A 27,514-nucleotide genomic window follows, 5' to 3' on the forward strand; every position below is an offset into this window, starting at 1 on the left:
AATGGAACCGCCTGAAATTACATACTCCAGGAAGGAGACTGTATTGCGGTGAAACTCACATTTCTCAGCCTTCACAAAGAGCTGGTTCACCAGAAGGTGCTGGAGAATTCCGCGGACGTGACCTGTGTGTTCAGCAAGGGACTTAGGAAAAAAAATCAAAATGTCATCGAGATACACAAAAATAAATTGGTTCAGCATGTCCCTGAGAATGTCATTTACAGGGCTTGGGAGACGATGGTGAGACCGAATGGCATGACCAGATACTCGTAATGGCCTGAGGTGGTGTTGATGGCCATCTTCCACTCGTCCCCTTTGCGGATGCGGACTAGATGGTAGGCATTACAGAGATCAAGCTTGGTGAAAACAGAGGCTCCTTGTAGTAGTTCAAATGCTGAGGTCATGAGCGGAAGAGGATAACGGTTGTTAACAGTGACTTCATTCAGTCCCCAGTAAGCAATGTATGGATGCAAGGAGCTGTCCTTCTTTTCAGCAAAGAAAAAACCAGCACCAGCAGGGGAGGAAGACCGCCGGATGATTCCTGCAGCCAGAGACTCTTGAATGTACTTACTCATAGCTTCTGTTTCAGGTGCGGACAGAGAATATAGGCGGTCCCTTGGGGGAGATGTGCCAGGCAAGAGGTCAATGGCACAATTACATGGATGATGAGGCAGCAAGGAAGTGGCCTGGGACTTGCTGAACACAACCTTGTGGTCCATGTATTCAGGAGGGATGGCACTAAGGTCTGGAAATCCCTTGGGGGGAGGATCTGGGCTTGGAGACAAGGGGATGAGCATGGCAGAGGCAGTGGGAGTGAGAATGGGTTCCAGCCTACATTCTCGTGACTGAGCCAGTCAATATGGGGGTTGTGTTTAACTAACCAGGGGTGGCTCAGGACAATGGGAGTTTGAGGAGAATCAATAACACAAAGGGTTAACTGTTCATGATGGTTGCCAGATAAACTGAGGCTCACCAGGGCCGTGACATGGATGATGTTAGCCAGTCTCCGACCATTCAAGGTGTTGGCCATCAGTGGTGACTGGAGAGCAGATGTGGGTAATCCCCACTGGGCAGCCAAGCCGGAATCGAAAAAAACACCCCTCCACACCAGAATCAACCAAGATGGAGACTGCTTGCCGTTGGACACCCCGCTGCAGAGAAGCAGGTATGAGAGTGAGTGGCATCGAGGAGGGCCGGACAGGGGTCACGCTCACCAATACTCCTCGTCCTACTGGTGAGCGCTAGGCTTATATTGGGTAGGTGGAGATGAAATGGTCTGGTTGGCCACAGTACAGACAGGAGTGGGTGCTGATTGTCCTTTGTCTTCCATTCGGCGCCAGGGGAGTGCGGTCAACATGCATAACCTTGGGCTCTGGAACGGGAATTGTAGAGGGTGGCAAACAGCAGGGCAATATAGACTGATGAGGAGCTTGGAAGTCACCCAGCGCCCTCAGGAACCCCCTCCCTCTGTGAGGCTGCTGAAGGCGAATATCAATACGGATGGCCAAGTCCACCAGGGCTTCAAAGGTGGCAGGAAGGTCTTGGGTGACCAGCTCATCTTCGATGTCTTCAGAGAGGCCATTCAGGAAGGTGTTGTACTGTGCCTCCTAGTTCCAGCCGCTGGAGGTAGCGAGAGTCATAAAAAAGGTTGCGAAACCCTGGTTTTGAGGGACATGGGCCAAACATGGGCAAATAGAATAGTTGGTTTCTTGAGTGGTATGAATAAGTTAGGTCCAAGAGCCTGTTTCTGTGTTGTAGGGATCTGTTACTCTCTGACGCTAATGGTGTAAGGCTTGTCGAACTGTTTACAGATTATGCTATTAATGGACTTTTCCTGTGAATCACTTATGACGTTAGTTGGAGATGGGTCTGCTTTATTAGACTAGCAATGTAACTGTGACAGGAATATAATCATGATGTTTATTCTGTCATCACCTCCACTTGATGTTTTCCAATTTGGTTAGAGCTCTTTCAACTACATATCTTAAAACTCAGGAAATTTTGCAGATGCTGGTTTTCAGAGCAGCGTGCAAAATGTTGGTGGAACTCAGCAGGTCAGGCAGCAGCTATGGAAGGGAATAAACAGTTGATATTTTGGGCTGAGATCCTTCATCAAGACTAGAAAGGAAGGAGGAAGAAGCCAGAATAAGGTGGTGTGGTAGAGGGGGAAAAGTGTGGTGTGGATAAGAAGTACAGGTGATAGGGGAAACTAGGTGAGTGGAAAGATGGGTGGGAGGGGGGAAGGGGATGAAGTAGGAAACTGGGAAATGATGGGTGGAAAAGGCATAATGCTAAAGAAGAGGAAATGTGATGGGGAGGAGAGTGGACTATGGGAGAAAAGGGAGGAAGTTGGGCACCAGAGGGAAGTAATGGGCAGGTGAGATGATCATCTTTTGGCTGTTCCTGAATTTAATTGCGTCATCAACGGCAACTGTGCTTTTAACTTACAAGGCTGCAAGTTCTAAGATTCCTTCTCTAAATTCCCTGTCCACTTTTGCTCTGGTGTTCCTTAATACCTTTATAGTAATCCATACTTTTGGTCAACTGTCCTAATATCCCTTTGATTGGTTTGAATCTCTAGTTTGACTGCAGTATTATCAATGACACTGAGATTATTGCAAACACTATCTAAATGAAGGTTATCATGGTTGTTTTGTAAATTTGAGATGTTTGATACACAATGACATATATAGTATGAGTTGATGGGATGGATGCACTGTTACTATCGGGAGGAATCCAGATGTGGGACATGATGAAATAGTTAGAACTACAGTATACAGGGTGTTGGTGAGGCAACACCTAGAGTATTGCACACAGTTTTGGTCCCTTTATTTTGATTAAGGACATATGAGAATTTGAGGTAGTGAAATTAAGACTTACTAGGCTGATTCTTGAGTTGAGAAGTTTGTCCTATTATGAGTGCTAAAGGAGTTCAATCTGTATTCTTTGGAGTCTGGAAGAAAGGGATGATCTTATTGAAACCTACAAGATGAAGAGATGCCAGAGGAAAGAAAGACCTGGATGGAGTGGGTTTGTGGGTGGGGAGAGGATGTTCCCATCAGTAGGAGAGTTTAGGATCTGAGTTTAGGATCATGTTTCTAACATCTGCAGTGTTTTGATTTTCAATTTGAGTTCAGGGGTCCAGCCAAACTTATCCCTCAACCAACATCACTAAGAAGTGCTTTATTTGATCATTGTTACGTTGGTGTTTGTGAAGGTGTCAGGACGCTGGAGCAGGGATCCAATCGCAGACCCAGTATTGTGCACGCAGTGATATTAATTGAGTAACAAATCCCGAGGTGTAAACAAAGTCGGCGCCAAAGTTCAGGCAGAGATCAAAACATCCAGAGAAATCCAAAAACCAGAATCAGGAAATAGGCCAATTTGATATTCAGATGGACAGAGTACAGTCCCAAGGTACAAACAAAGTCAGTGTCAAAGTTCAGGCAGAGATCAAAACATCCAGAGAAATCCAAAAACCAGAATCGGAAAACAGACAGAGTCAATATTCAGACAGAGTTCAGATACAAAGGCTAAGGAAAACTCACTAGCACAATCTAGCAACAAACAGGTGAAAACACAGGACTAAAGTACACTGAGCAATAAGCAGAGAGGCAGATGATAGGTGGAACACAATGAGACACAGGTGGAAGCAATACAGGTAGTAATGAGAAACAGATGTGAGACAGAGTACTCAGTAATACAGAGGCTGGAGTAGAGCAGGAGTGCATTGTAATACAGAACTACAGACTGATGGCTGGGAGAATACATACAAAAAGAGAAAGCTCAACTGGAGGTACTGATAGAAGGTCTGCTCTGTGCTAATTGTTTCTGCATTATAACAGTCACTGTGGTTCTGTACAAAGCGCTACTCCATTGGTTATAAAATCCTTTTGGGGGATGTTCAGAGATATGAATTCTGTCTTTTGTAGAAACAGTTTAACTCTGGGTGATGGTTTAAGTCTGGCTGCCACAGTGCTGGAAGCCGAGACCTTGAACATGGAGATTAGCCACAGCTGTGCAGCTGTGATGTGAGATAATTAACCAATTGTTTCAGTTAGTTTTCCTGCACTATGTGTTCTGAAGACCCACATCCTACTTCTCTTTGAGCACCTTTTTATGCTATCTCCCAATGCCTTTACACCAGCTCTTCTTCTTACCTGCGTTCAGCTCTGTGCTAAGGAGCTGGAACTAGGTAAGCTCCAGATCACTTAGGAGGCTAAAGGGTGATAGATGGGAGATATAGAGATGTAGTTACACCCAAGATGCAGGACACAGGAGTCTGGGTGACAGTCTGGAAAGATAAAGGGGTTAAGCAGAGTACACCTTTGGCTGTCCCCCTCAACAACAGGTACACCACTTTGGATTCTGTTGGGGGGGGTGGGAATGACTGAGCAGAGGAAAGTCACAGCAGTCAGGTCTCTGGCACTGGGTCTGGCTCTGTGACTCAGAAGGGAAAGGGGGAGAAGAAGTTAGATGTGGTGATAGGGGATTTGTTAGTTAGATGAACACAATGAAGGTTTTGTGGACGAGAATGAGAATCCCAGATGGGTGCCAGGGTCCAGGGCATCTTAGATCGAGTCCTCAGTATTCTTAAGTGGGATGGTAAGCATCCAGAAGTTGTTATGAATGTAGGTGCCAATGGCATAGGCAGGAAAAGTGATGAGGTGAGTTTAGGGAGCTAGGTGCTAATTTAAAGGACAGGGATTCCAGGGTTTTGATCTCAGGATTGCTACTCATGCCACATGCTCGTGAGACCAGAAATAGGAAGATCATGCAGTTTAATGCGTGACTAAGTGTAGGAGGGAAGGCATCAGACTTTTGGATCATTGGGCTCGCTTCCAGGGAAGGTGGGGCCTGAACAGAAGAGACAGTTTGCACCTGAACCGGAGCGGGATTAATACCCTAATGGGAAGGTTTCCCAGTGTTGCACAGAGTGGCGGGGAAGGGGCGGAGGTGGCGAAAATTAAACTAGAGTTGAAGGGGGATGAGAACCAGTGTGGCAGAACAGATGGTGAAGAGGTTGTAGAGACATGTTGTTAAGACCTCAGACAAAGTCAGGAATCAAAAGCATGAGCATGGTGTGACTAGTGTTCCGAGCTGTGTATATTTCAAAGCAGGTGGGCTCAGGGCATGGATCAATACAAGGAATTCAGATACTGTAGCCATTAGTGAAGTTTGGTTGCAGGAGAGGCAGGCTTGAAAGCATAATATTCTGGGGTTCTGTTTTAGATCCAACAGTGCAGGAGGGAATAAGGGAAAGGGGTGGCATTTCTAGTCAGAGAAAATATTATGGCAGTGCTCAGTCAGGACAGACTGGAGAACTTGTCTAGTGGGGCTTTATGGGTGGAACTGAGGAATAAGAAAGGTATGACCACTTTAATGGGGCTCTATTATAGGCCACCCAACAGTGTATGGGATTTTGAGGAGCAAATTTATACAGAGATTGCAGACTGTTGGAAGAAACATAAGATTGTTATGGTAGGTGATTTTAAGTTTCTACATGTGTATTCACTGGGACTCCCATACCGTATGAGGACTAGATGGGATAGCATTTGTCAAATATGTTCAGAAAAGTTTCCTTAGTACACAGAGGTTCCATTGAGAGAGTGTGCAATACTTGATCTGCTGTTAGGGAATGAGACAGGGCAGGTGACAGAAGCTTGTGTAGGGAAACACTTTGCATCATAATGCTATTAGTTTCAAAGTCAATAATGGAAAAAGAAAGTCTGCTCCACATATGGAGATTCTAAATTGGAGAAAGGCCAATTTTGATGATCAAAAAGGACCTGGCAAGTGTGGATTGGGACAAGCTGTTTTCTGGCAAAGGTGTACTTGGTAAATGGGAAGCTTACAAAAGTGGAATTTTGAGAGTACGAAGCTTAGATGTGCCTATCAGAATGAAAAGTAAAGATAACAGGCACCTTGGCTTTCAAGAGATATTGAGGCATAGGTTAAGAAAAAAGCAAGGAGGTCCATAGCATGTATAGGCAGATAAGAACAAATGAGGAACTTGAGAAATAATGCAAAGAACACTTAAGAAAGAAATCAGGAGGCTAGAAGAAGATATGAGGTTACTCCAGAAGGTAAGGTGAAGGAAAATTCTAAGGGATTCTACAGATAGGTTAAGAGCAAAAGGATTGCAAGGGACAAAATTGGTCCTCTGGAAGATCAGAATGGTAATCTATGTGTGGGGCCAAAAGAGATGGGGGAGATCTTAAATCTGTGTTGACTCAGGTGATAGAGAGTCTTTAGAAGTGAGGCAAAGCAGCAACAAGATGATGGACCCTAGGCACATTACAGAGGAGGAGATGTTTGCTATCTTGAGCCTATCATTGATTTTCTTTGGACCCTGTAGGAGGCAAGTGCAGAAATTTCAGGGATCCTAGCAGAGATATTTAAATCATCCTTCATGACAGTGAGGTATGGGTGGATTGGAGGATAGCTAATGTTGTTCTGCTGTTTAACAAAGGCTTTAAAAATAAACCAGATAATTACAGGCCGGTGAGCCTGATATTAGAGGTAGGAAAGTTATGAGAAGGTATTTTAAAGGACTGGATTTATTAGTATTTGTATAGACAGGGACTGATTAGGGATAGTCATCATGGCTTTATGCATGGTAGTACATGTCTAACCAATCTTACAGTGTTTTTCAAGGAAGTTATTAGGAAATTTGATGAAGGTATAGCAGTGGATGCTAAATGGACTTTAGCAAGGTATTTGACAAGTTCTTGCATGGGAGGTTGGTCAGGAAGGTTCAGTCACTTGGCATTTAAGATGAGATAATAAATTCGATTAGACATTAGCTTTGTGGGAGAAGTCAGAGAGCGGTAGTAGATGGTTGCTTCTCTCGCCAAAGGTCTGTGACTAGGGGAGTGCTGCAGGGATCGGTCCTGTGTCTGTTGTTGTTTGTCATCTGTATTAATGATCTGGATGATAATGTGGTTAACTGGATCAGCAAATTTGCGAATAACACTAAGATTTGGGGTGCAGTGGACAGCGAGGAATATTATCAGAGGTTGCAGTAGGATCTGGACCAGCTGCATAAATGGACTGATAAATGGCAGTTGGGATTTAATGTAGACAAATACGAGGTGTTGCACTATGGTAGAACCAACCAGGGTACGTCCTAGTGAACTGTAGGACACTGAGGAGTGTGGTAGAACAAAAGGATCTGGGAATACAGGCCTGTTAATCGTTGCAAGTGGTGGCACAGGTAGATAATTACATAAAGAAAGCTTTTGGTACATTGGACTTCATAAATCAAAGTATTGAGCACAGGAAATGGGATGTTATGTTGAAATTGTATGAGATGTTGGTGAGGCTAGATTTGGAATATTGTGTGCAGTTTTGGTCACATAGGTACAGGAGAGATGTAAATAAGGTTGAAAGAGTACAGAGAAAACTTACAAGGATGTTGCTGGGTTTGGAAGACCTGAGCTATAAGGAAAGATTGAATACGTTGAGACATCCTTGGAATGTAGAAAATTGAGGGGAAATATAAGAGAGGTATACAAAATTATGAGAGGTATAGAAAAGGTAAATGCAATCAAGCTTTTTCCACTAGGGTTCCTTCAGACTACAACTAGAGGTCATGGGTTAAAGATGAAAAGTTCTGAAAGGAACATGACGGGAAGCTTCTTCACTCAGAAGGTCGTGTGCATGTGAAACAAACTGCCTGCATAAGTGGTGTGTGGGAGCTTGGTTTCAACCTTCAAGAGAATTTTGGATAGGTACATGGATAGTAGGGGTATGGATGGCTATGGTCCAGGTGCTTGTCAGTGGGACTAGGCAGTTTAAATGGTTTAGCCAGATAAGATGATCCGAAGGGGCTGTTTCTATGCTGTACTTTTCTGTGATTCTGTGTGCTGTTATACCTATCACTTCCACTCTCATCTATCTTCTGCCTTCCTCCACAATATCTTTTCCAGTTTCTCCCTTCCCTTTCCTCTTACTCTACTCTACCCTCCCCAACTCTTCATTGCCTCCCTCGTCCTTAATACATAACACGTGTGTGCACAAACATATGCACACTTGCATGCACACAAATACCTGTTCTTCTGTAATTTCCTCCCTTTTTCCAAGTCCTCCTTGTCCCTCCCTCTCCTTTTCCTCGCCCATTCCCACTCTTCTTTCCAAGAGTCCATTGGAAGCCTGATGCCTGTTTATTTCCTTCACTTCCACTCGTCATTCACTCATTACAAGGCTACAAGAGAGCCCTGGGCCATCAGGAAGTTTTCCATCCCGAAGCCTGGCAGATTATATAACTGGGATGGGCATTGTTGGTCTTTTGGGAAATGTCAGTGAGGGTTGTAATTCACTCTGAGTTATGGTAATCAGGAACTGCCATCTTAACAAGATAACAATTAATTATTTAAAATGTCTCTGAAACCTATTTGTAAAATTATTAAAAAGTTAGTTATTGAAAAATATTGTTGGAGGAGATATGCTTGAACCAGCTCTATCTGAAACTGTCCTGTCGCATTAGTGTGATGTTAGGTAGTCTGTTCATAAATCAATACCACAGGGTCAGTCATTTGAGGCAGTGCTCCTGGACTTATAAAGCTTTACAGAGTAAATTATTTATTCTGAGTTCACCTTCAGGGGGCATTATCTTAAATCTTTTTAGCTCAACATTCTCATGATGCTGAAGTAACTCAAAACCATTCACCATCATGATTCTATCTTAAAGTAACATGTGGGTTGAAGGAATACGTTTTAGTTATAGAGGGAATAAAGAGGTTCTCCTGAGTTTAAGGAAAGATAGAACAAGAGAAGTAGAGAGATAGTTCAGTTCAAGAGAGTTAGTGAAGGGATCCATTTTCATCAGCATCAGGAAACTAAGGAGCACAGATTTAAGGCACAAGGCAAAAGGAACCGAGGGAATTTCTTCATTGTAGGGAATTGTTGACATTGTGGCGACCCCCTTTCTGGCACACATGAACCGGCACACAACAGCGCGCGCAGGCAGAGGGCCGGCCCCAAAAAGGGAACCAGGCCATCTTCACCAGCAGGGGGAAAATCCTGCGCGCGGAAAGGGTCTGGGAATATGCATTCCCCACAGCAGTCCCGCCCCAGGGAGGGCGGGAACGGGAAGGCTTTAAAGCAGGCCGCGAAGTTTGAATAAATCTCTTTCATCGCAACTCTAACTCACCGACTCCATGTGGTTATTCTAGCGCTGTGTGTAGCACACCGCTACAATTGGTGACCCCGACGGCCCAAACGATATTTGGACCAGAGATGACCGGCGCCGCATCTGTTCACGCAGTTTCATTAAAACTGTCAAGCTTCTGGACGCGGCGACCCCATTTATGGTTCGAACAAGCAGAAGCTCAATTCCACATTCGGCAGATAGCCTCGGAGTCCACTCGCTACTACTACGTGCTGAGCTCCCTCGACCAGGAGACAGCTGCACAAGTTGAAGAGTTTATACAGTCGCCCCTGGAGGACGGCAAATACACAGCATTCAAAGCCCTGCTCATAAGGACTTTCGGACTCTCACGGCGCGAATGAGCACGCCGCTTAATGCACCTGGATGGTTTGGGAGACAGGCCGCCGTCAGCATTAATGAATGAGATGCTGGCCCTGGCTGAAGGACACAAACCCTGCCTCATGTTTGAGTAGGCGTTCCTAGAGCAACTGCCCGAGGACATATGCCTGTTGCTGTCCGACGCAGATTTCAGCAACTCCCGGGAGGTGGCGGCCCGAGCAGATGTGCTGTGGAATGCCAGGAAAGAGAGAGGGGCGCCCGTCGCACAGATCACCAAGCCGCGTGCCCAACGACAGACCAGACCAGGCCTGGCAGCAGAGCCTACAAAACCCAGCGACGGGAGTGAGGAGCCCAACGAACAATGGTGTTTCTACCATACACCGGAGCGGAGATCAGCGTCTTACCTCCAACGAGTTATGATACCCGCAACAGAGAACCGGGACCCACCCTGAGGGCTGCAAATGGCAGCACAATATGAACCTATGGCACCCCCACGTGCGGCTACAGTTCAGCTCCAGCAGGCTCACGTGGATCTTCACACTGGCCGCCGTGGCCCAACCACTCCTGGGGGCGGATTTTCTACGAGCCCACAGCCTGCTGGTTGACCTGCAAGGGAAGCGATTAGTCCACGCCAAGACTTTTCAAACGTTCTCCCTGGGTGAAGCACAGTTGCCAGCCCCACACCTGAACTCCATCACGCTGTCCGACGATGAATTCACCAGGGTCCTGGCGGATTTCCCATCAGTACTGACACCGCAGTTCATGGCAGCCATGCCCAAACACGGAGTACAGCACCACATCCTGACCCAGGGACTACCCCTCCACGCCCGTGCTCGAAGGCTTCCCCCGGACAAGCTCCGACTGGCGAAGGAGGAGTTCAAGAAGATGGAGGAATTGGGGATCATACGACGGTCCGACAGCCCATGGGCCTCCCCCCTTCACATGGTGCCCAAGGCAACGGGGGGCTGGAGACCATGCGGTGACTACCGCAGACTGAACGAGGCTACAACGCCAGACCGCTACCCTGTGCCGCACATTCAAGACTTCACAGCAAACCTACATGGCGCAAGCATCTTTTCCAAGGTAGACCTCGTCCGGGGATACCATCAAATCCCTGTACATCCGGACGACATCCCCAAAACAGCACTTATCACCCCGTTCGGACTTTTCAAATTTCTCCGAATGCCGCACAGACTTTCCAGCGGCTAATGGACGTGGTGGGACGCGACCTGGACTTTGCATTCATCTATTTGGACAACATCCTCATAGCAAGCAGTAGTCGGCAGGAGCATCTGTCCCACCTCCGCCAGCTCTACTCCCGCCTGAGTGAATTCGGCCTTACAATCAACCCAGCCAAATGCCAGTTCGGACTCAACACCATTGACTTCCTGGGCCACAGGATTACTAAAGCCGGGGCAACCCCGCTGCCTGCCAAGGTAGACGCGGTCCGCAACTTCCCCCGACCCAACACAATCAAAGGCCTGCAGGAATTCGTGGGTATGGTGAATTTCTACCACCGTTTCCTCCCCTCAGCAGCCCGAACCATGAGCCCCCTGTTCAGTCTAATGTCGGGTAAGGGCAAGGACATTACCTGGGACGAAGAGGCCGCAACCGCTTTCGTTAAAACCAAAGAAGCCTTGGCAAACGCCGCGATGCTAATGCACCCCAGAATGGACGTTCCTACTGCCCTCATGGTGGACGCATCCAACACAGCAGTCGGTGGAGTGCTGGAACAACTCATCGAGGGTCGCTGGCAACCCCTGGCGTTCTTCAGCAAACACCTACGACCACCTGAACTCAAATACAGTGCTTTCGATCGGGAGCTATTGGCACTATACCTGGCAATCCGGCATTTCAGGTACTTCTTAGAAGGTAGACCCTTCACCGCGTTCACAGACCACAAACTGCTTACCTTTGCGTTCACGAAGGTGTCCGACCCCTGGTCGTCCCGCCAGCAGCGACATCTGTCCTACATCTCCGAGTACACGACGGACATCCGGCATGTCTCTGGAAAGGAGAACATCGTGGCAGACGCACTATCTAGACCTACCATACAGGCCCTGTCCCAGGGGATGGACTATGCAGCGCTGGCAGAGGCACAGCAGGTAGACGCTGAGATCCCCAGTTACAGGACTGCAGTCTCCGGTTTGCAGCTCCAAGACCTCCCCGTAGGCCCAGGTGAGAGGACCCTACTATGTGACGTAGCTACCGGCCAACCCCGCCCCGTCGTCCCAGCAGCCTGGTGCTGGCGGGTTTTCGAATCCATTCACAACTTAGCGCACCCCTCCATCAGGACAACCGTCCGGCTGGTCGCCAACAGGTTCGTGTGGCATGGGCTGCGTAAACAGGTCAGTGAATGGGCCAAAACGTGCATGCAGTGCCAAACGGCCAAGGTGCAGCGGCACACCAAGGCTCCGCCGCAGCGGTTCGAACCCACCCGCCGGAGGTTCGACCACATTCATGTGGATATCGTGGGGCCCCTGCCAGTGTCGCGAGGAGCGCGGTACCTCCTAACTATGATAGACCGGTTCACCAGATGGCCAGAGGCAGTCCCGCTCACCGACACCACCTCCGAATCCTGTGCCCGAGCACTGATCGCAACCTGGGTAGCCCGCTGCGGGGTACCGGCCCACATTACCTCTGACAGGGGCGCCCAGTTCACCTCCAGCCTGTGGTCGGCTATGGCCAGCCTTTTAGGATCGCAGCTGCACCACACAACTGCCTACCACCCACAGTCGAATGGACTAGTGGAGCGTTTCCACCGTCACCTGAAATTGGCTCTCATGGCCCGCCTGGAGGGGCCTAACTGGGTGGACGAGCTTCCCTGGGTCCTGCTCGGAATCCGTACGGTGCCCAAAGAGGATCTGCACACCTTGTCGGCCGAGTTGGTGTACGGCGCACCCCTGGTCGTCCCAGGAGAGTTCATACAGCCCCAAGGGGGCAAGAGGAAGAACCCGCAGCAGTCCTGGACAGACTACGGGAGAGGCTCGGTAACCTGGCCCCCATCCCCACTTCACAGCAAGGACAGAGCCCGACCTGCGTACCCAAAGACCTGCAGAACTGTAAGTTTCTTTTTGTACGACGGGGCAGACACTGGGCACTGCTACAGCGGCCCTACGAGGGGGTGTTTAAGGTGATCAGGAACAACTGGTCCACGTTCGTGCTGGACATTGGGGGGAGAGAGGAGGTTTTCACGGTGGATCGACTCAAACTGGCCCATGTGGACTTGGCGCAGCCGGTCCAGGCTCAGGCACCGCGGCGCAGGGGCAGACCTCCCAAACAGAGGCCGATCCAGACTGTGGATATTGGGGGAGGTATCGCCGGTTCTGGGGGGGGTGGTTATGTGGCGACCCACTTTCTGGCACACATGAACCGGCTCACCACAGCGTGCGCAGGCAGAGGGCCAGCCCCAAAAAGGGCGCCAGGCCATCTTCACCAGCAGGGGGAAAATCCCGTGCGCGGAAAGGGTCTGGGAATATGCATTCCCCACAGCAGTCCCGCCCCCGGGAGGGCGGGAACGGGAAGGCTTTAAAGCAGGCTGCGAAGTTTGAATAAATCTCTTTCATCGCAACTCTAACTCACCGACTCTGTGTGGTTATTCTAGCGCTGTGTGTAGCACACCGCTACAACATTGTGAATTTGCTGCCTGAAATGATGGTAGAAACAGATTCAACATTACCTACTGAGGGCGTGGTAAAAACTGCAGACACTGAAACGTAAATAAAGGGTCTCAAACCATAATGTCTTACGTCCATTTCCCTCTACAGATGCTGCCTTACCCACTGAGTTCTTGTTTGTTATTCAGTATTGAGGGAGATGGATCAGCACTTGGCAAGGCAATGGAGGAAGAACAGAGATTGGGCAATCTAAAATAAAGTGTTGGAAATCTTAAGCGGATCAAATTCTAGGACAAGAGGGCACAGCCTCAGTATAGAGGAGTGCGTTTTCAAAACAGATGCGGAGAAATTTCTTGAGCCAAAGGGTGAGGAATTTGTGGAATTTGTTACCACAAGCAGCTGTGGAGGCCAGGTCATTGGGTATATTTAAGGCAGAGATTGATAGGTTCTTGATTGGACATGGCAGCAAAGGTTACGGGGAGAAGGCCAGGAACTGGGGTTGAGGAGGAGATTAAAGAAAAGGATCAGCCGTGATTGAATGGCGGAGCAGACTCGATGGGCCAGATGGCCTAATTCTGCTCCACTGTCTTATGGTCTTAAATTGCATCCACGAGGAAAGAAACAGAGCTAATGTTTAGGTTAATAAGCTTTAATCAAAAGTAATTGGATAATTTTGTCAAAGAACCGACAGATATATGAAGGGCCCGAGAATTAATCCTTTGCTAATACTAATGTACCACATGTAAGTGGGATTAATTTCTGAAGCAAGGTACAATGTGATCTCTTTGCTAAGAAGCACATTTAGTGAAAGCCACAGAGAATGAATTTTTGGACAGTAATGCAAAATACTGACTGTGAACAAAAATAAAATTGCCAAAGGCATCTAGTGGTGGAAATGTGCACTACAGAAACATGGGTTCCAGAGCACATCTAAGAACCAAGTGCTTCCTAACGTGTCGCACCAGACAGTCAGCCATTCTTGTCTGGCGCATAGTGTCAGGATTGGTCTCCTTTCAGATTAACCGGGTCACGATATGAATGTTCCTGACTCGACCCTTGTTTTTTACAAGGCTGAGTGGCTAGCTCGACGTTCAACCCGGCACGGATGGAAAGCGAGCTTGGGAGGTGGCCCGACTTGGATTTGAACTCGGGAGCCTTTGCTTTGAAGTCCGGCGCTGATGTCACTGTGCCACCAGCCGGCCAAGGACCGAGTGCAACCTCAGGATTGTGAATCGTGTAGTTTATCCTCAAGAAAGGGAGGGCTAGTGTGTGGTGATCTGAGAGTTTATGGCAGGGAATGGAAATGATAATTCAGTCTTCTCCAGACAGTTGGTGAAAAATTCTGCTAACCCACTAGCTAACTTGTGAACCATTAAGGGCAGTGGAGAGGTTGTGAGAAATCTTTGTCAGGCGCAGTCGGCATGCAGAACTTGATTCCATGTCTTTGGATGAAAAGCAGAAGGAGGACAGATGGAGAGAGATTTCGGAAACACCACAGGGAACGGTGCAGAAAAGATTATAGATTCAAGAATGTTTATGGTCATTCTCCAGTACACAAGTAAAAAGGAGAATGAAGTTATTGTTACTCCAGAACCAATTCAGCATAAGTAAAACACAATAAGCATAAAGAATACAATAAAAGAAACAGAAAAACACAATAAGGAACAGAGAATGAGAGGTGACCTGATAGAGAGGCATTGATCATGTGGATAGTCAGAGGCTTTTTCCCAGGGCTGAAATGGCTAACATGAGAGGGCAGTTTTAAGGTGCTTGGAAGCAGGTACAGAGGAGATATAAGGGGTAGGTTTTTTACGCAGAGAGTGGTGAGTGCGTGGAATGGGCTGCTGGTGACGATGGTGGAGGTGGATACAACTGGGTCTTTTAAGAGACTCCTGGACAGGTATATGGAGCTCAGAAAAATAGAGGGCTATGGGTAACCCTAGGTAATTTCTCAGGTAAGGATATGTTTGGCACAGCTTTGTGGGCTGAGGGGCCTGTATTGTGCTGTAGTTTTTTTATGTGTAGCCCCCCTGGTAAACCTCAGGCTCGTTCAACTCGCTGTCGTCTAGGGGAAGCAGCCTTCGGCCCTGCCAAACTGAGTAATCAAGTTTGTGTGGATGCTGTGTGATGTACCCCACCCCACCAAATAACAAGCAATACACCATATACGATTAAATGATCATGATTTATAGGTATTACTGGAACTATATAATTAGTAGTGATAAAATATAAAAGGAAAGTAAAAGGTGCCAAACTTATCAAAGTTCAACCTCTTCATGCACACCAGTTGGAGCTCTAGTAACACTCCTCTTTTCACCATTCGATCCCCTTCGACCACCTCAACCCACCACCTGGGACCAACCACGGTGGTCAACTAGATGCTCCACACGAGTCTGTCTTCGTCTTCTCTCTTCGTCGAAGACCCTGGGCCTCGGGGTCCGCCCGTCGGCCAGCTCACAGAATCTCGTTCTCGTGTTGTTTTTTTTTTCTTTTTTCCCCCCTCCCCCTCCCCCTCCCCCTCCCCCTCCCCCTCCCCCTCCCCCTCCCCCTCCCCCTCCCCCTCCCCCTCCCCCTCCCCCTCCCCCTCCCCCTCCCCCTCCCCCTCCCCCTCCCCCTCCCCCTCCCCCTCCCCCTCCCCCCTCTGCCCCTAAACCCACACATCACAATAGTTTACAGACAAACAAGAAAGAATAACATCTATCCCAATTGTTTAGCAACTGAATACACTCCCTCTACAACCCAAACAAGCTGCTAGCGAGAGAACTTTCTCAGCAGTTAGCATAACAGAGAAGACATTTTGATTAGCCTATGCATTAACATAAAAGAAGAAACCCCTTACATATGAGTTTCTATGTTTGTATAAATATTAAAGCAATGCTGTTAAACTCAATGTACAAGTATCTGTTATATACGTAGAATGATTGTCTGTACTTAAAGTACTGCCAGATGATGTGTATGTAGTAGTGGTGGGCTGAGATGGGTTAATGGGTGGAGGTGTTCATCAGCCTGATGGTTTTGGGGAGGTAACTATTTTTGAGTCTGGTGTTCTTGACGTGGATGCTATGTCGCCTCTTTACTGATACAAGGGGGATAAATAGGTGTGAATTAAGCTAGAGTTGCCTGACTCATAATGAAGAGGCATTGGAGAAAGATGGGACAATCCACTACATCCAAGGCTAACAACAGGACAGGGAGGAAGAGCTTACCCTCTTCATAGTAATGTCAGATGACATTGATCACAGCTGGTTTGATTCTGTAGCAGTACAGAGATCTGGAGGGCTTCAGATGGGGAATTCTGGGAAATTTGCAAGATTTAAATGCACCCAAGGATCTGAGAGGAATGGGGCGTTGGGGTTGGACTTGGGATTGTTCATTGAGGTGGAGGAGTCAAAGACTCTTTTTAAAATAGTGCGATGTTTTTTCATGAGAGTCATTAATAGCAATGAAAGCGGGAGCCAAGGGAATTAGAATCAAGATCAAGTGTATTGTCACAAGCACGTGACGTGAAACTTGTTAACTTAGCAGTAGCAGTTCAATGCAATACATAGGAAAGAAATAATAATAAATGAAATAAAAATTAATAAACAAGTAAATCAATTACATATATTGTCTTGCCTTCTTTATAACTACATCAATATGTTGGGATCCTCAGAGATCTGGACACCCAGGAACTTGAAATTGCTCATTCTCTCCACCTCTAAACAAGTTATGTGGCAAATATTTAGTGGAGAAAGCCCTGAGGAGGATGATGGTGTGGAAATTGGTGTTAGTGTGGGTCTAGAGCCTACCGGTATATGGCTAGAATTCTGAACTCGGGATCGACTGATAATTTTGTTCAGGCACAACACAGACTGACAGATGTTTGATACAGAGAAGGGAAACGTGGGTGAAGTACAATAGAAGGGAATGATTATGACAGTGATTAAAAATCTGGTTGGGATGATTAAAAATAGTGAGACCAAGTGAAATGATGTCTGAAAGGTGTGTGATACTTAAACAGGGAAGGCAATGAACTTGGACCAAGGGGAAGGTGAATCAAGATGGAGATTGAAATCACAGGGTATATGAAGTCATTCGGCACTAGGCTTGAAAGAGGAAGCTAGTTAAGATGTCTCAGGAAGAACAGTTTTATCACACTTGGATGGGCAAGACCAAACAACGACTTTAAATAAATGTCATGCAAGAGAAACAAAATCTGATTCCTTAAATCACCACGGACTCAATAGTTATTAGTTTCTCTTTTCAGTCAACCCCTCCTTTTATTTTTAGGCCTTCATACACTCACTAAATTAAACCTGAAAGTTGTAATAAAATGTGTACCGAAGCCCATGTACACCATTGAAAGTGCTGACTTATCACTTTGGATTTATGTCTAACTCCCAGGAATTCTTTTTTTTAATTAAAATCAATAAGAGAATTGTTGGGCCTACAGAATACATATTTGTTAAATATGGATTTATGACTCTGACTTGAGATGCCATTGATTTTGGGAACCTAACAGCTGGATAAGTATTAAAAAAATATTTATTACACTTCAATGAACGTTACTAATTTAGGCTTGAAAGAGGTGCATAATCACAAGCTGGCTACCACTGTTGTGTACTATATTACAGCTGGATTCTATTAATAAGTTGACCTCATCATAAAATGATCCATCATAACCCACTGAAGTGTTGAATTGATGAAGTCTGTGGCCCTTTGAGGGAAATTTGATCAAACTCCCATCTCTCCTGATTTTTACTGGTAATTCTCAGATTCATTTCCAAGAAAGAAGAAGGTATACTGATGATATTCTTGCATATATTTCTCCTGTAACCAGTGATACCATGGCTCTTTGTCATTGCTCTGTGGGGGTAGAAAAGCTGCCATATTTGATAATACCCACCTGTGTTCAAGAGGTAATGCCTGGAAGCATTATTAAAATGACGTATGAGCTCTTATCCCACTGATAATGTTATCTTTCTCATGTTCAATGTAGGGTACTGAGCTAAATGATAACGGAACACCATCAAATGCAACCGTCTCCACCACGTTTAATATCTTGGTCATTGACGTCAATGATAATCCACCAGAATTCAACCGTTCTGAATACCATGTCCGCATTACAGAACTGGCCCAGGTGGGCTTTGCTCTCCCACTCTTCATCCAGGTGCAAGACAAAGATGATGTAAGTACAGAAGTACAACTGATGAAACTCTCAACTATCTGGAGTAGGACATTGATGCCCCTGTGTTGTGAACTGTAAACCCAAGCCAGTTTGAATCCCTCCTAATTTAGAAGCCAACATATTACGCCCATGGGTCACACAGTGGTACAGCTTTAGAGATGCAGAGATCAAGGTTTAATCCCAACCTCAGTGCTGTACGTGTGGAGTTTGCATGTTCTCTCTGTGACTGTGGATTTCCTCTAGGTATTCCTGAATGTTAAAAGACCACTTTTACATCGCCCCGGGTGTGCAGGTGAATGGTAGAATCTCGTGATACAAGAGACTGCAGATACTCGAATTAGGAGCGATAATCTGCCAGAGGGACTCAGCTGGGCATGCACCATCTGAGAGGATGGGAAGGTTGATCTGTCTCGATATGGGAGGAATAAAGCAGGACTTGAGTAAAAATTGGAGTAATTTGTGTTGCTGACTGTCTATGTGGAATTGTGGCTGAAGGTCGTGTTTCTTTGACTGTACTTACACCATGCTTCTAAAGCAATAGCATGTTAATTATGTTTAGGAGGAATGCTATCTGATAAAATTTGACATAAAAAAAGCTGATTACACGGATTAGGATCAAATGTAGGCTTATAAGGAACTACTGAAAATACAGGGGAGAGGTAGGTAGGCAGAGAGATTCAGAATCAAAACAGAAAATGCTGGAACACTCAGCAGGTTAGTTAGCATCTGTGGAGCCGTGGAGAGACAATTCCCTTGGTGAAGAATCAAGGTGCCCTCTGAGGTCTTTCTAAACTAATATGAGTTTACGTTTGGATAGTTGATCAAAAATTTAAACATGATTGACTGGTTACGACTGAACAAAAACCTTTCCTTGCCTGTAAAATGATTGCATAAATGGTCCTTCCATTAATCTCCTACCTTTCCGTGTGCTTTTCCCCCTCTATATCTGATCCTCTGTTTTGAAAATGGTTCTTTCAATAGCTTGTCACCTCCTCCAGGAGATTAAGTTGCTGGGAATCTGTGAAGGTGAATAGTCGTGTATTGATCACCTGGGCAAAAACTAGGTTCTTTGGCATTTTTCTGCTCCTTCATACTACTGCATTGCTGTAGTATTTCACCTCCCAAATTCAAAAGGCATCTCAATTTTTTCCTTCAGTTACCTCCCCTAACTTCTGCTATCAAGTGCCAATGTCTCATCTTCCAAGTGTCCTGAAATATTTTAAACACTGAAGCTTTTGTACAAACACAAACAAGTGCCTTCCATATCCTTTGTGCATCACTGCTTCTCACAGCACAAAAAATACGCCAATTGGACCATGCTGGTGTCCACCCGCCTGACAAATCTCCTTCCTCTTATACTCATACAGCACAGAAATAGGCCATTCCCCCCATTATATCCATGCTGACCATTGTGCCCATCTCACTAATCCCATTTATCCACATTAGATCCATAGCCTTCTATTGCCTTGGTGATGTTGTGTTGATGCTTCTTGTGAGGGGACCTACTTTCACTGCTTCCTCAGGCAGCTTATTCCAGATTCCAACCACTCTCCATATGAAAAAAAATCAACCTCAGACCCCCTCTAAACTTACTACCTCTCACGTTAAACCGGTGCTCTTCGCCACCTCCCACCATGGGAAAGAAATGCTTTTATTTGCCTTTTTATTCTCTCTCTGTAATGTATTCCTCTGAAATCTGAACAAGTATAATGTAGAATATAATTTCAAGATATGAGAGTGAACGGATTAATTATATTTCTCAATCATATTGGTTCCAAGTATATTTATGGTGCTCTGGTTTCCTCCCATATGCCAAAATTGTGCTGGCTACTGGGTTAATTGGCCACTGTAAGATGATGGGGATATGAGAGGGAATGATGGGATGTGTACAGATGGATACTTGATATGGATATAGTGGGGTGCAGAGCCTGCTTTCATACTGTATGACTCTAAACTGCTCTCTTCCCCCCCCCCACCTTTATTTGCTATACCTGTATGTTTCTGGTTGAGAAACTGGGGGGACAATCTCTTCTTTTGAACCTATATAGAACAGTTCCTTGAGTCACAGGGTAGTAGGCCAATAAAATTCCACTGCAAGCATTGGTATGCTGTTTGCCTCCTAGGAAAGTTGTAGTCAAATTGAATTGGCTTATTATTGTCACATATACAAAGGTACAATAAAAAAAAAACTTTATGTCATGCAGACAGATCAAAGTTCAAAGTACATTCATCATCAAAGTATGCATATATTGATGTACAAGATTCATCTCCTTACAGGCTGCCAGACAACAAGAACCCAAAAGAACCCATTAGAGAAAAATCCAACAAACTCCCAATGTGCAGAGAGAGGAAAAAAAAGTACAAATTGTACAAGCAAAAGCAAGCAAACAGCATTCAGAATCAAAGTGAGTCCATAGACATGAAGCCCAGAGCGGGTGGAGCAGACCCACAGCCTCATTCTTCGTTCATCACATAGCAGGACAAAGCATCATGGAGCCCACACACTTGAAGCCAGGAGCAGGCCCACAGCCTCAATCACAGTCCAGCGGAGAACGGAGCAGTGAGCAGAACCAGCCCAAACCTCGCCACCAATCCCAATGCCCTGCCATTTCAATCCAATTGGTCCATTGTTGTCAATCGTCTGAAAATCTAGTCATTCCTCGCTCTAAGACCCAGGCTCTGGAGCCTGGACCCTGGTGTCACATTCCAGCCCAAACCCGACCTTTCCAAATCGGCCCGGGGCTTAATTCGATCAAACCTCACTCTCGGTTTAGGAGGATGGGCTCCAAAATTCCTCTGCTTCGCTTGATCTCTGACTCCGACTCTGTCTCGAACATGCCTCGACCTTGCTCTGCCCAGTTCTCCTCAAGCGTATCTCGACCTTGCTGGCATCCGCATGCCTCGACCCTTGAGTCAGCCTCGCCTTCGTTCACCTCTTTATTGTTTTCAGTGATCGTTTACCATAATTTTTTACAGAAAAGTTATTAATAAAATATTTAGTTGTGTTTCTTGCTTTGAAAGCCACCAGTAAGTTGTCACTCGTCTTCAGCAAGGCCATCTTAAACTGGAAATTATTACGCAGTGCATTGAGATAGTGCAAGGGAAAACAATAACAATGCAGAATAAAATGTTACATTGCAGGCAGACAATAAGATGCAGGGCTGTAATGTGGTACATTGTGAGTTCGCGAGTCCATCTTATCGTAGTAGGGAACTTCATTCCTCACTCCCAGTCATTTCCTAGGAAGCTAATTTGCCTAGGTTGGTAACAACAAGACTCAACTCCTTGAGGATATTTGGGAGGGGTTCAGTGTAAATAGTTGAGTTTACTTCCTTCACATTATATTGTTTAAATACAACGTTCCTATGGCAACACTGGAATGGGGAAATAGAACACAAAGCTTTAACAAGATTTAACACAAGATCTTATTGAAACATATAAAATCCTAAAGGAATTGGACAGACTAGATGCAGGAAGATTGTTCCCAATGTTGGGGAAGTCCAGAACGAGGGGTCACAGTTTGAGGATAAAGGGGAAGCCTTTTAGGACTGAGATTAGGAAAAACTTCTTCACACAGAGAATCTGTGAATCTGTGGAATTCTCTGCCACAGGAAACAGTTGAGGCCAGTTCATTGACTATATTTAAGAGGGAGTTAGATATGGCCCTTGTGGCTAAAGGGATCAGGGGATATGGGGGGAAGGCTGGTACAGGGCTCTGAGTTGGATGATCAGCCATGATCATACTGAATGGCGGTGCAGGCTCGAAGGGCCGAATGGCCTACTCCTGCACCTATTTTCTATGTTTCCATGTTTCTATGTTTTTCATTGAATCATTAAAGCAGGCGAAGTTAATGTTGAAGATAAATAAATTGATCCACAGTCTACTATGTAACATATTCATGCCCAAACATACATTTTACCATATAGGTTATTTGCTTTAGACTTAAAGACATCAGCAGTATTATAACATGCCTTGGGATCCTGGTAATGAAATGAGTGAATTACACCAGGCACAGTCTAAAAAGTCCAAGCACTGGAATGTTAATTCGGAGGAAGTCAGTCATACTCTGACTCTGTCAACTTTGGCTGCCCATCTTTCCATTTATCCTTTGGAAGTTTGTTTACAGCATCTGAGGCAGCTTTTCAGGTACACATGAGCAGATCTCTGCAAGCAAGATTTAATTTGGCAAAGACTGCATGGCGATGTACCAAGAAATAGATTGAAAGGGGCAAGAAAAATCAATGGCTTTAGCCATCAAGCAGAGATAAGCTTGGAAACCTGTTGAGACTGATTGATCACTCCTGTACCTGTCTGTGTGGAACTCGAGCGATAACTCAGAGAGCGACAACAGGACAAGAGAAATAGCAGAATTGTAATGATTCTTTCAGTAAGTTTAACTGTTAGAGCAGGACTTGGAACACTTGTTCATTTCACTGTCTTTTGCTGATCATTTCTGTAAACTGGTGGATTCAAACCCAAAAGGGAATATTTAGTATTTTTTCTCAATTCCCTAACCTAATGTTACAAAAAATTTTAAAGCAGTAATTATGATCCCTTTCTGTTCACCATTTCACGATATTTCTTCTGTCTGTTTAAATTCCTGACATGGTCCCAAAGATGGGGAACAGATGATCTGCTGCCTCTCTACCATCGATGGCTCTCATGAACTTCTACTGTTGCTTGTGTGTTCCTCCAAGCACTTACTGAATTGTTGGGTCAAGTGGGAAACTTCTGAGAGATGAGCAGCCTCCTCTTTGGGAACACGTAGGCTTAAAATGTTTCTGCAGTATCTTCAGAGGTGGAGAGTGAAAGTTGGGGGAGTGGGTGGTGAAGTGGATGTCCAAAGTTCAAATTAAACTTATTATCAAAGTTACTTGTATACTACCATTTACCACCTTGAGATTCATTTTCTTGAAGGTATTTAGAGGAAAAAAAGAAATACAATAGAATTTATGAAAAACTATCCATAAACAGGTGTAAAGATTGACAACTAATATGCAACAGAAAACAAACTGTGCAAATAAGAAATAATACTGAGAACATGAGTTGTAATTAAAAAGTAATACTGTGAGAATGAATTGCAGGATGGATTGGCAGAGAGGGGTGTTGTGGAAGGGCTCATCAGAGTTTAATATACATAATATGTAGGAGGAAAGCTAATGTTTTGGGTAGGACATCACTCCAGTGTAGGGACAGGCAAGCTGGCCCAGAGAGAGTGGGAGAAGGCACAGGAACCATGGAGTTGCCAATAAAGGACAAATTTGTGGGTAGTGTGTGTTGTGTTTAGGTCTATATGTAACAGGAGATCTTGGAGCAGCAAATATCTCCTGTATAGACCTTACACAACATGATATTAAACCTGTGAAAGAGCAAGAAGAAAATCTTGTACAGCAGACAATTACTTATTCCTAGAAGCTGGCCAGTAAATTTTAAAGGCAGCCTGTTCTGAGAAAATACATAAGAGCCATTTGTTTCTCTCAAAAAACTGTCTGCTTGCTCTTTAATCCAGAGGACAAGCATTTCCTTCTCCCATATATCCAGGAGATGATCGGATGTCCTTTCTGATTGCCATCAGACAATCCTTTAACCGCAGTGGCTTTAAATGGGCATACCTCTGGCTTCTGCCTGTCTCCAACAAGACTGTGTTCTAGGTTGAAGCAAAGTCAGGGATAGGGACTTAAGATTCAAAAAGTCATTGTGGCAGTAATAGCTCATTAAAAGAACCATTTGAAGTTGCAGTTGCTGGCACTGTGAAGTTTGCCAGGGCTAAGTCTGGTCCTGAGTAGCCCATGCTAGACACTGAGTGGGACTCAAGGACCTTTCAGCAGCTGAGGAAATCCGCTCCTTCCTGCACATCCTCAGCTACAACCTTTGTGGGGTGACCAGATTTCATTAGGGTGAACCTGATGATTACACCCTTCTTCACCTGGATCCACCCATTATGTGCCAGCTCTTGCTCCACCTCTTCACATCACTTCATTATACTAGCCTCCACCTCTCTACCTTTCAGTCCAGGTGAAGGGCCTCAACCTGAAATGCCAACTCTCTACCCTTCCACAGAGACTGGGGCTGACCCAGTGATTTCCTCCAGCATTTTGTTTTCCTCTCCAGATACCAGCATCTGCAGTCTCTTGTATTTTGACGATTACATTTTCTGTTGCTCCTTCTAAATATTTGTCCTGGGAATTCCCATCCCTCCTCATTACCCCTCTGTCCTTACAGATAAGTAGGAGTCCTGTATTAACATCCTGCTTAACTGAGAAGTTACATTTGAGATGTTGGAAGAAGAATAGAGGACATTTGGCTATGCTGGAGATGAAGTGTTGTGGTGCAGGAAGGTTGTGCTTGTGTTTACTGTTGGTGGACACTTTCATTTGTAGAGATTGCCCAACCGTCAGCTGGTTGACTGAGTATTGTACAGTAGTACCTTTGGTAACAGCTTGAACACGTGTGGGCATGTGGCCAAGTGGTTAAGGCATTGGACTAGCGACCTAAAGGTCACGAGTTCAAGCCCCAGCCGAGGCAACGTGTTGTGTCCTTGAGCAAGGCACTTAATCACAAGGCTCTGCGATGACACTGGTGCCAAGCTGTATGGGTCCTAATGCCCTTCCCTTGGACAAGATTGGCGTCGTGGAGAGGGGAGACTTGCAGCATGGGCAACTGCTGGTCTTCCATACAACCTTGCCCAGGCCTGCGCCAGGTACAGATCTATGGTCTCGCAAGACTAACGGATGCCTTAAATAAAACAGTTCTAGCATCCAATCGCGTCGTGGTCTCCAAGCCTGGTACTGAGTAGATGGGCACAATTGTGAGATCAAGTGCCGACTAGGTGACCGCTTGCTGATCTCTGCCCATAATAGTCACCTGCTGCACCCGGTTGCTAGTCATTTTAATTCCCCTTCCCACTGCCACATTGACCTATCTGTCAAGCTGAGGACAAAAGTGCAACCTAGAAGAACAGCACCTCATATTCACCCTGGTAGTCTACAATCCAACGGCATGGATATTGAGTTCTTCAATTTCAAGTAACTTGCTTCCCTCCTGACCCTTTGTCTTTCTCCTTCTGATGAAAGACTGAGTGAGCTCAAACTATTCTGAAAGGTGGAGCAAAGCAGGAGTTTTCTTTTGGAGTGAATGAGGATGAGAAACGACTGATAGAGGTGTATAAGATTATAAGAGGCATTTGAGGCCAGTGCTTTTTTCCAAGGGCAGAACTTTTAAGGCGAGAGGAGGAAAGTGGATGTATCAGAGGTAGGTATTTTACACAGATCGGTAAGTGTCTGGAAGGCAATGCTGGGAGCAGTGGTAGAGGCTGATACATTAGGGACTTTTTAACAGACATTTAGATGGCACATGGATGAGAGGAAATTAGAGGTTATGGGCAATATAGGGAAAGATTAGATTGATCATGGAGTAGATTTATATAGGGATTAACAACATTCAGGACCAAAGTACCTGAACTGTGCTGGGCTGTTTTATGTACAAGGGTCCTTCCATACAAGCCCCTTCTGTTCACCACCCCAAGCACCCAGTATTGTTCTCCTCACATACCAACTCCAACTGCCCATCACCTACGCACACCTTCACTCGGTCTCCTGTTCACTCCCCCACTCTCCAATTATCCCACCATCCTTTCCTTATCTGGTCCCACTCATCACCTCACTTTGTTTGAATCAGATTTCATAATCTGTAGCCCTTTGTCTCCATTTAACACCTCCCAGCCTCCGTTGCTATCTCCTTATCTCCTCCCCAGTCTGTCTCCATTGGCCACACAATGCCCCTTCAACTGGATCTACCTATTGCTTGCTGGTATTTGCCCCCTCCTCCATCCCAGCAACTCTTTAGACTGTCTATATCCCCTCTACTCTCTCTGTTACCTTCCACAGATGTCACCCGTCCCATTGAGGTCCTCCAGAGTTTGTGTTTTGCTGGCAATGTATCTTTTCACTCTGTTTGAGGGGACTTTCTTCAGGAAACCAGTGTCTGACAAGACAGAATCCGACACTTCAGCCCACCGTGCTACTCCACTGACAAGCACACACATACATGCTCTTTTATTCTCCTCACATTCCCACCAACACTGGCCAAATTCCATCACTCACCTACACACTAGGGCAATTGAATCAGAATCACAATCACGTTTAATATCACTGCTATATGTTGTGAAATTTGTTGTTTTGTGGCAGCTGTAGTGCAATACAGTAAAAAGCTATAAATTACAATAAGAAATTATGTTAAAATATTAAATAAGTAGTGCAAAAGAAGAGCAAAAATAATGTGGTTCATTGTCTGTTCAGAAATCCGAAGGAGGAGGGGAAGAAGCTGTGCCTAAACAACAGCCAATTAATCTACCAACCTGCACATCTTTGAAACATGGCTGTAAACTGGAAACAGAGCACCTAGAGCAGAGGTTCCCAACCTGGTGTCCACGGACCCCTCGGTTAATGGCAGAGGTCCATGCCATAAAAATGATTGGGTGCCCCTGACCTAGAGGGAAATCCATGTGGTATCATGGAGAATGTGCAAATTTCACGCAAACCCCTGAGGAACGGATTGCACCCAGATCTCTGGAGCTCTGAGGCAGGAACTCCACTCGACATGCCATTGTACTGCCCCAAAGGGCGCTGAAACCATGAAGTCAGCAAGCACAGATGATCTCACCTGGTGCTGAGAGGAAACCACTGCACCATATATCCTATGATCTACTCAATTTTCATTGAATTGGATTTGATTTGTAGGCTGCTTGTGCAGTGTTTCAGGAGGTTACTTTGATATAAGGGCTTACTGTAACATGCAGAGTTGAACTCACTGCACTCACTACACTGTTAAAACAGTAACAGGAGTATAGAGGTTTGCTTTGACTCCATCATAGTGATTATTCAATCTTAAGCCTTGTTTCTGTGAGGTTGGGAAATCTTGGGCAATCCTCGCCCTGCATTTGTCCCTTGTGCCTCCAGATCACAACGAGCTCACTGTACCACTGTGGGGGGGCTAAGACCGATACGCAAACTCATGATTTGATCGCCTAGGTAATGAAGAAACTTAGGCAAAAAATATGAAGAGGAAGTAAAAGTGATCGCTGAGGTCTGTGATGTGTTCATTGAGAGCATGCCAGAGAGTCAGCAGTTCACAACTTCTCTCTCATCAGAGAAATTCCTGAACAGCCAGCTGAGCCACTGAATTAACCTCTTGCTTCTTTTGTCCTTGTTTTCTGTATCTATGGGCCAGCTGCTAGAAGCAGG

The 27,514-nt window shown here is 45.6% G+C and overlaps 1 protein-coding gene across 13 annotated transcripts in view; it reads left to right on the forward strand.

Moving 5' to 3' along the window:
* The window catches only part of cdh23 (cadherin-related 23), a 1,156,658-nt gene that overhangs the window by 448,455 nt on the left and 680,689 nt on the right, over nt 1-27,514 (forward strand). For all 13 annotated transcript variants that reach the window (XM_072282605.1, XM_072282606.1, XM_072282607.1 and 10 more), the window contains exon 11: nt 18,083-18,271. In XM_072282605.1, coding sequence (XP_072138706.1) covers nt 18,083-18,271 — 189 coding nt within the window. The remainder of the gene's footprint in view (nt 1-18,082; nt 18,272-27,514) is intronic.

The sequence above is a fragment of the Mobula birostris genome, chromosome 18 (genome assembly GCF_030028105.1).
Source record: "Mobula birostris isolate sMobBir1 chromosome 18, sMobBir1.hap1, whole genome shotgun sequence".
NCBI lineage: Eukaryota > Metazoa > Chordata > Chondrichthyes > Myliobatiformes > Myliobatidae > Mobula > Mobula birostris.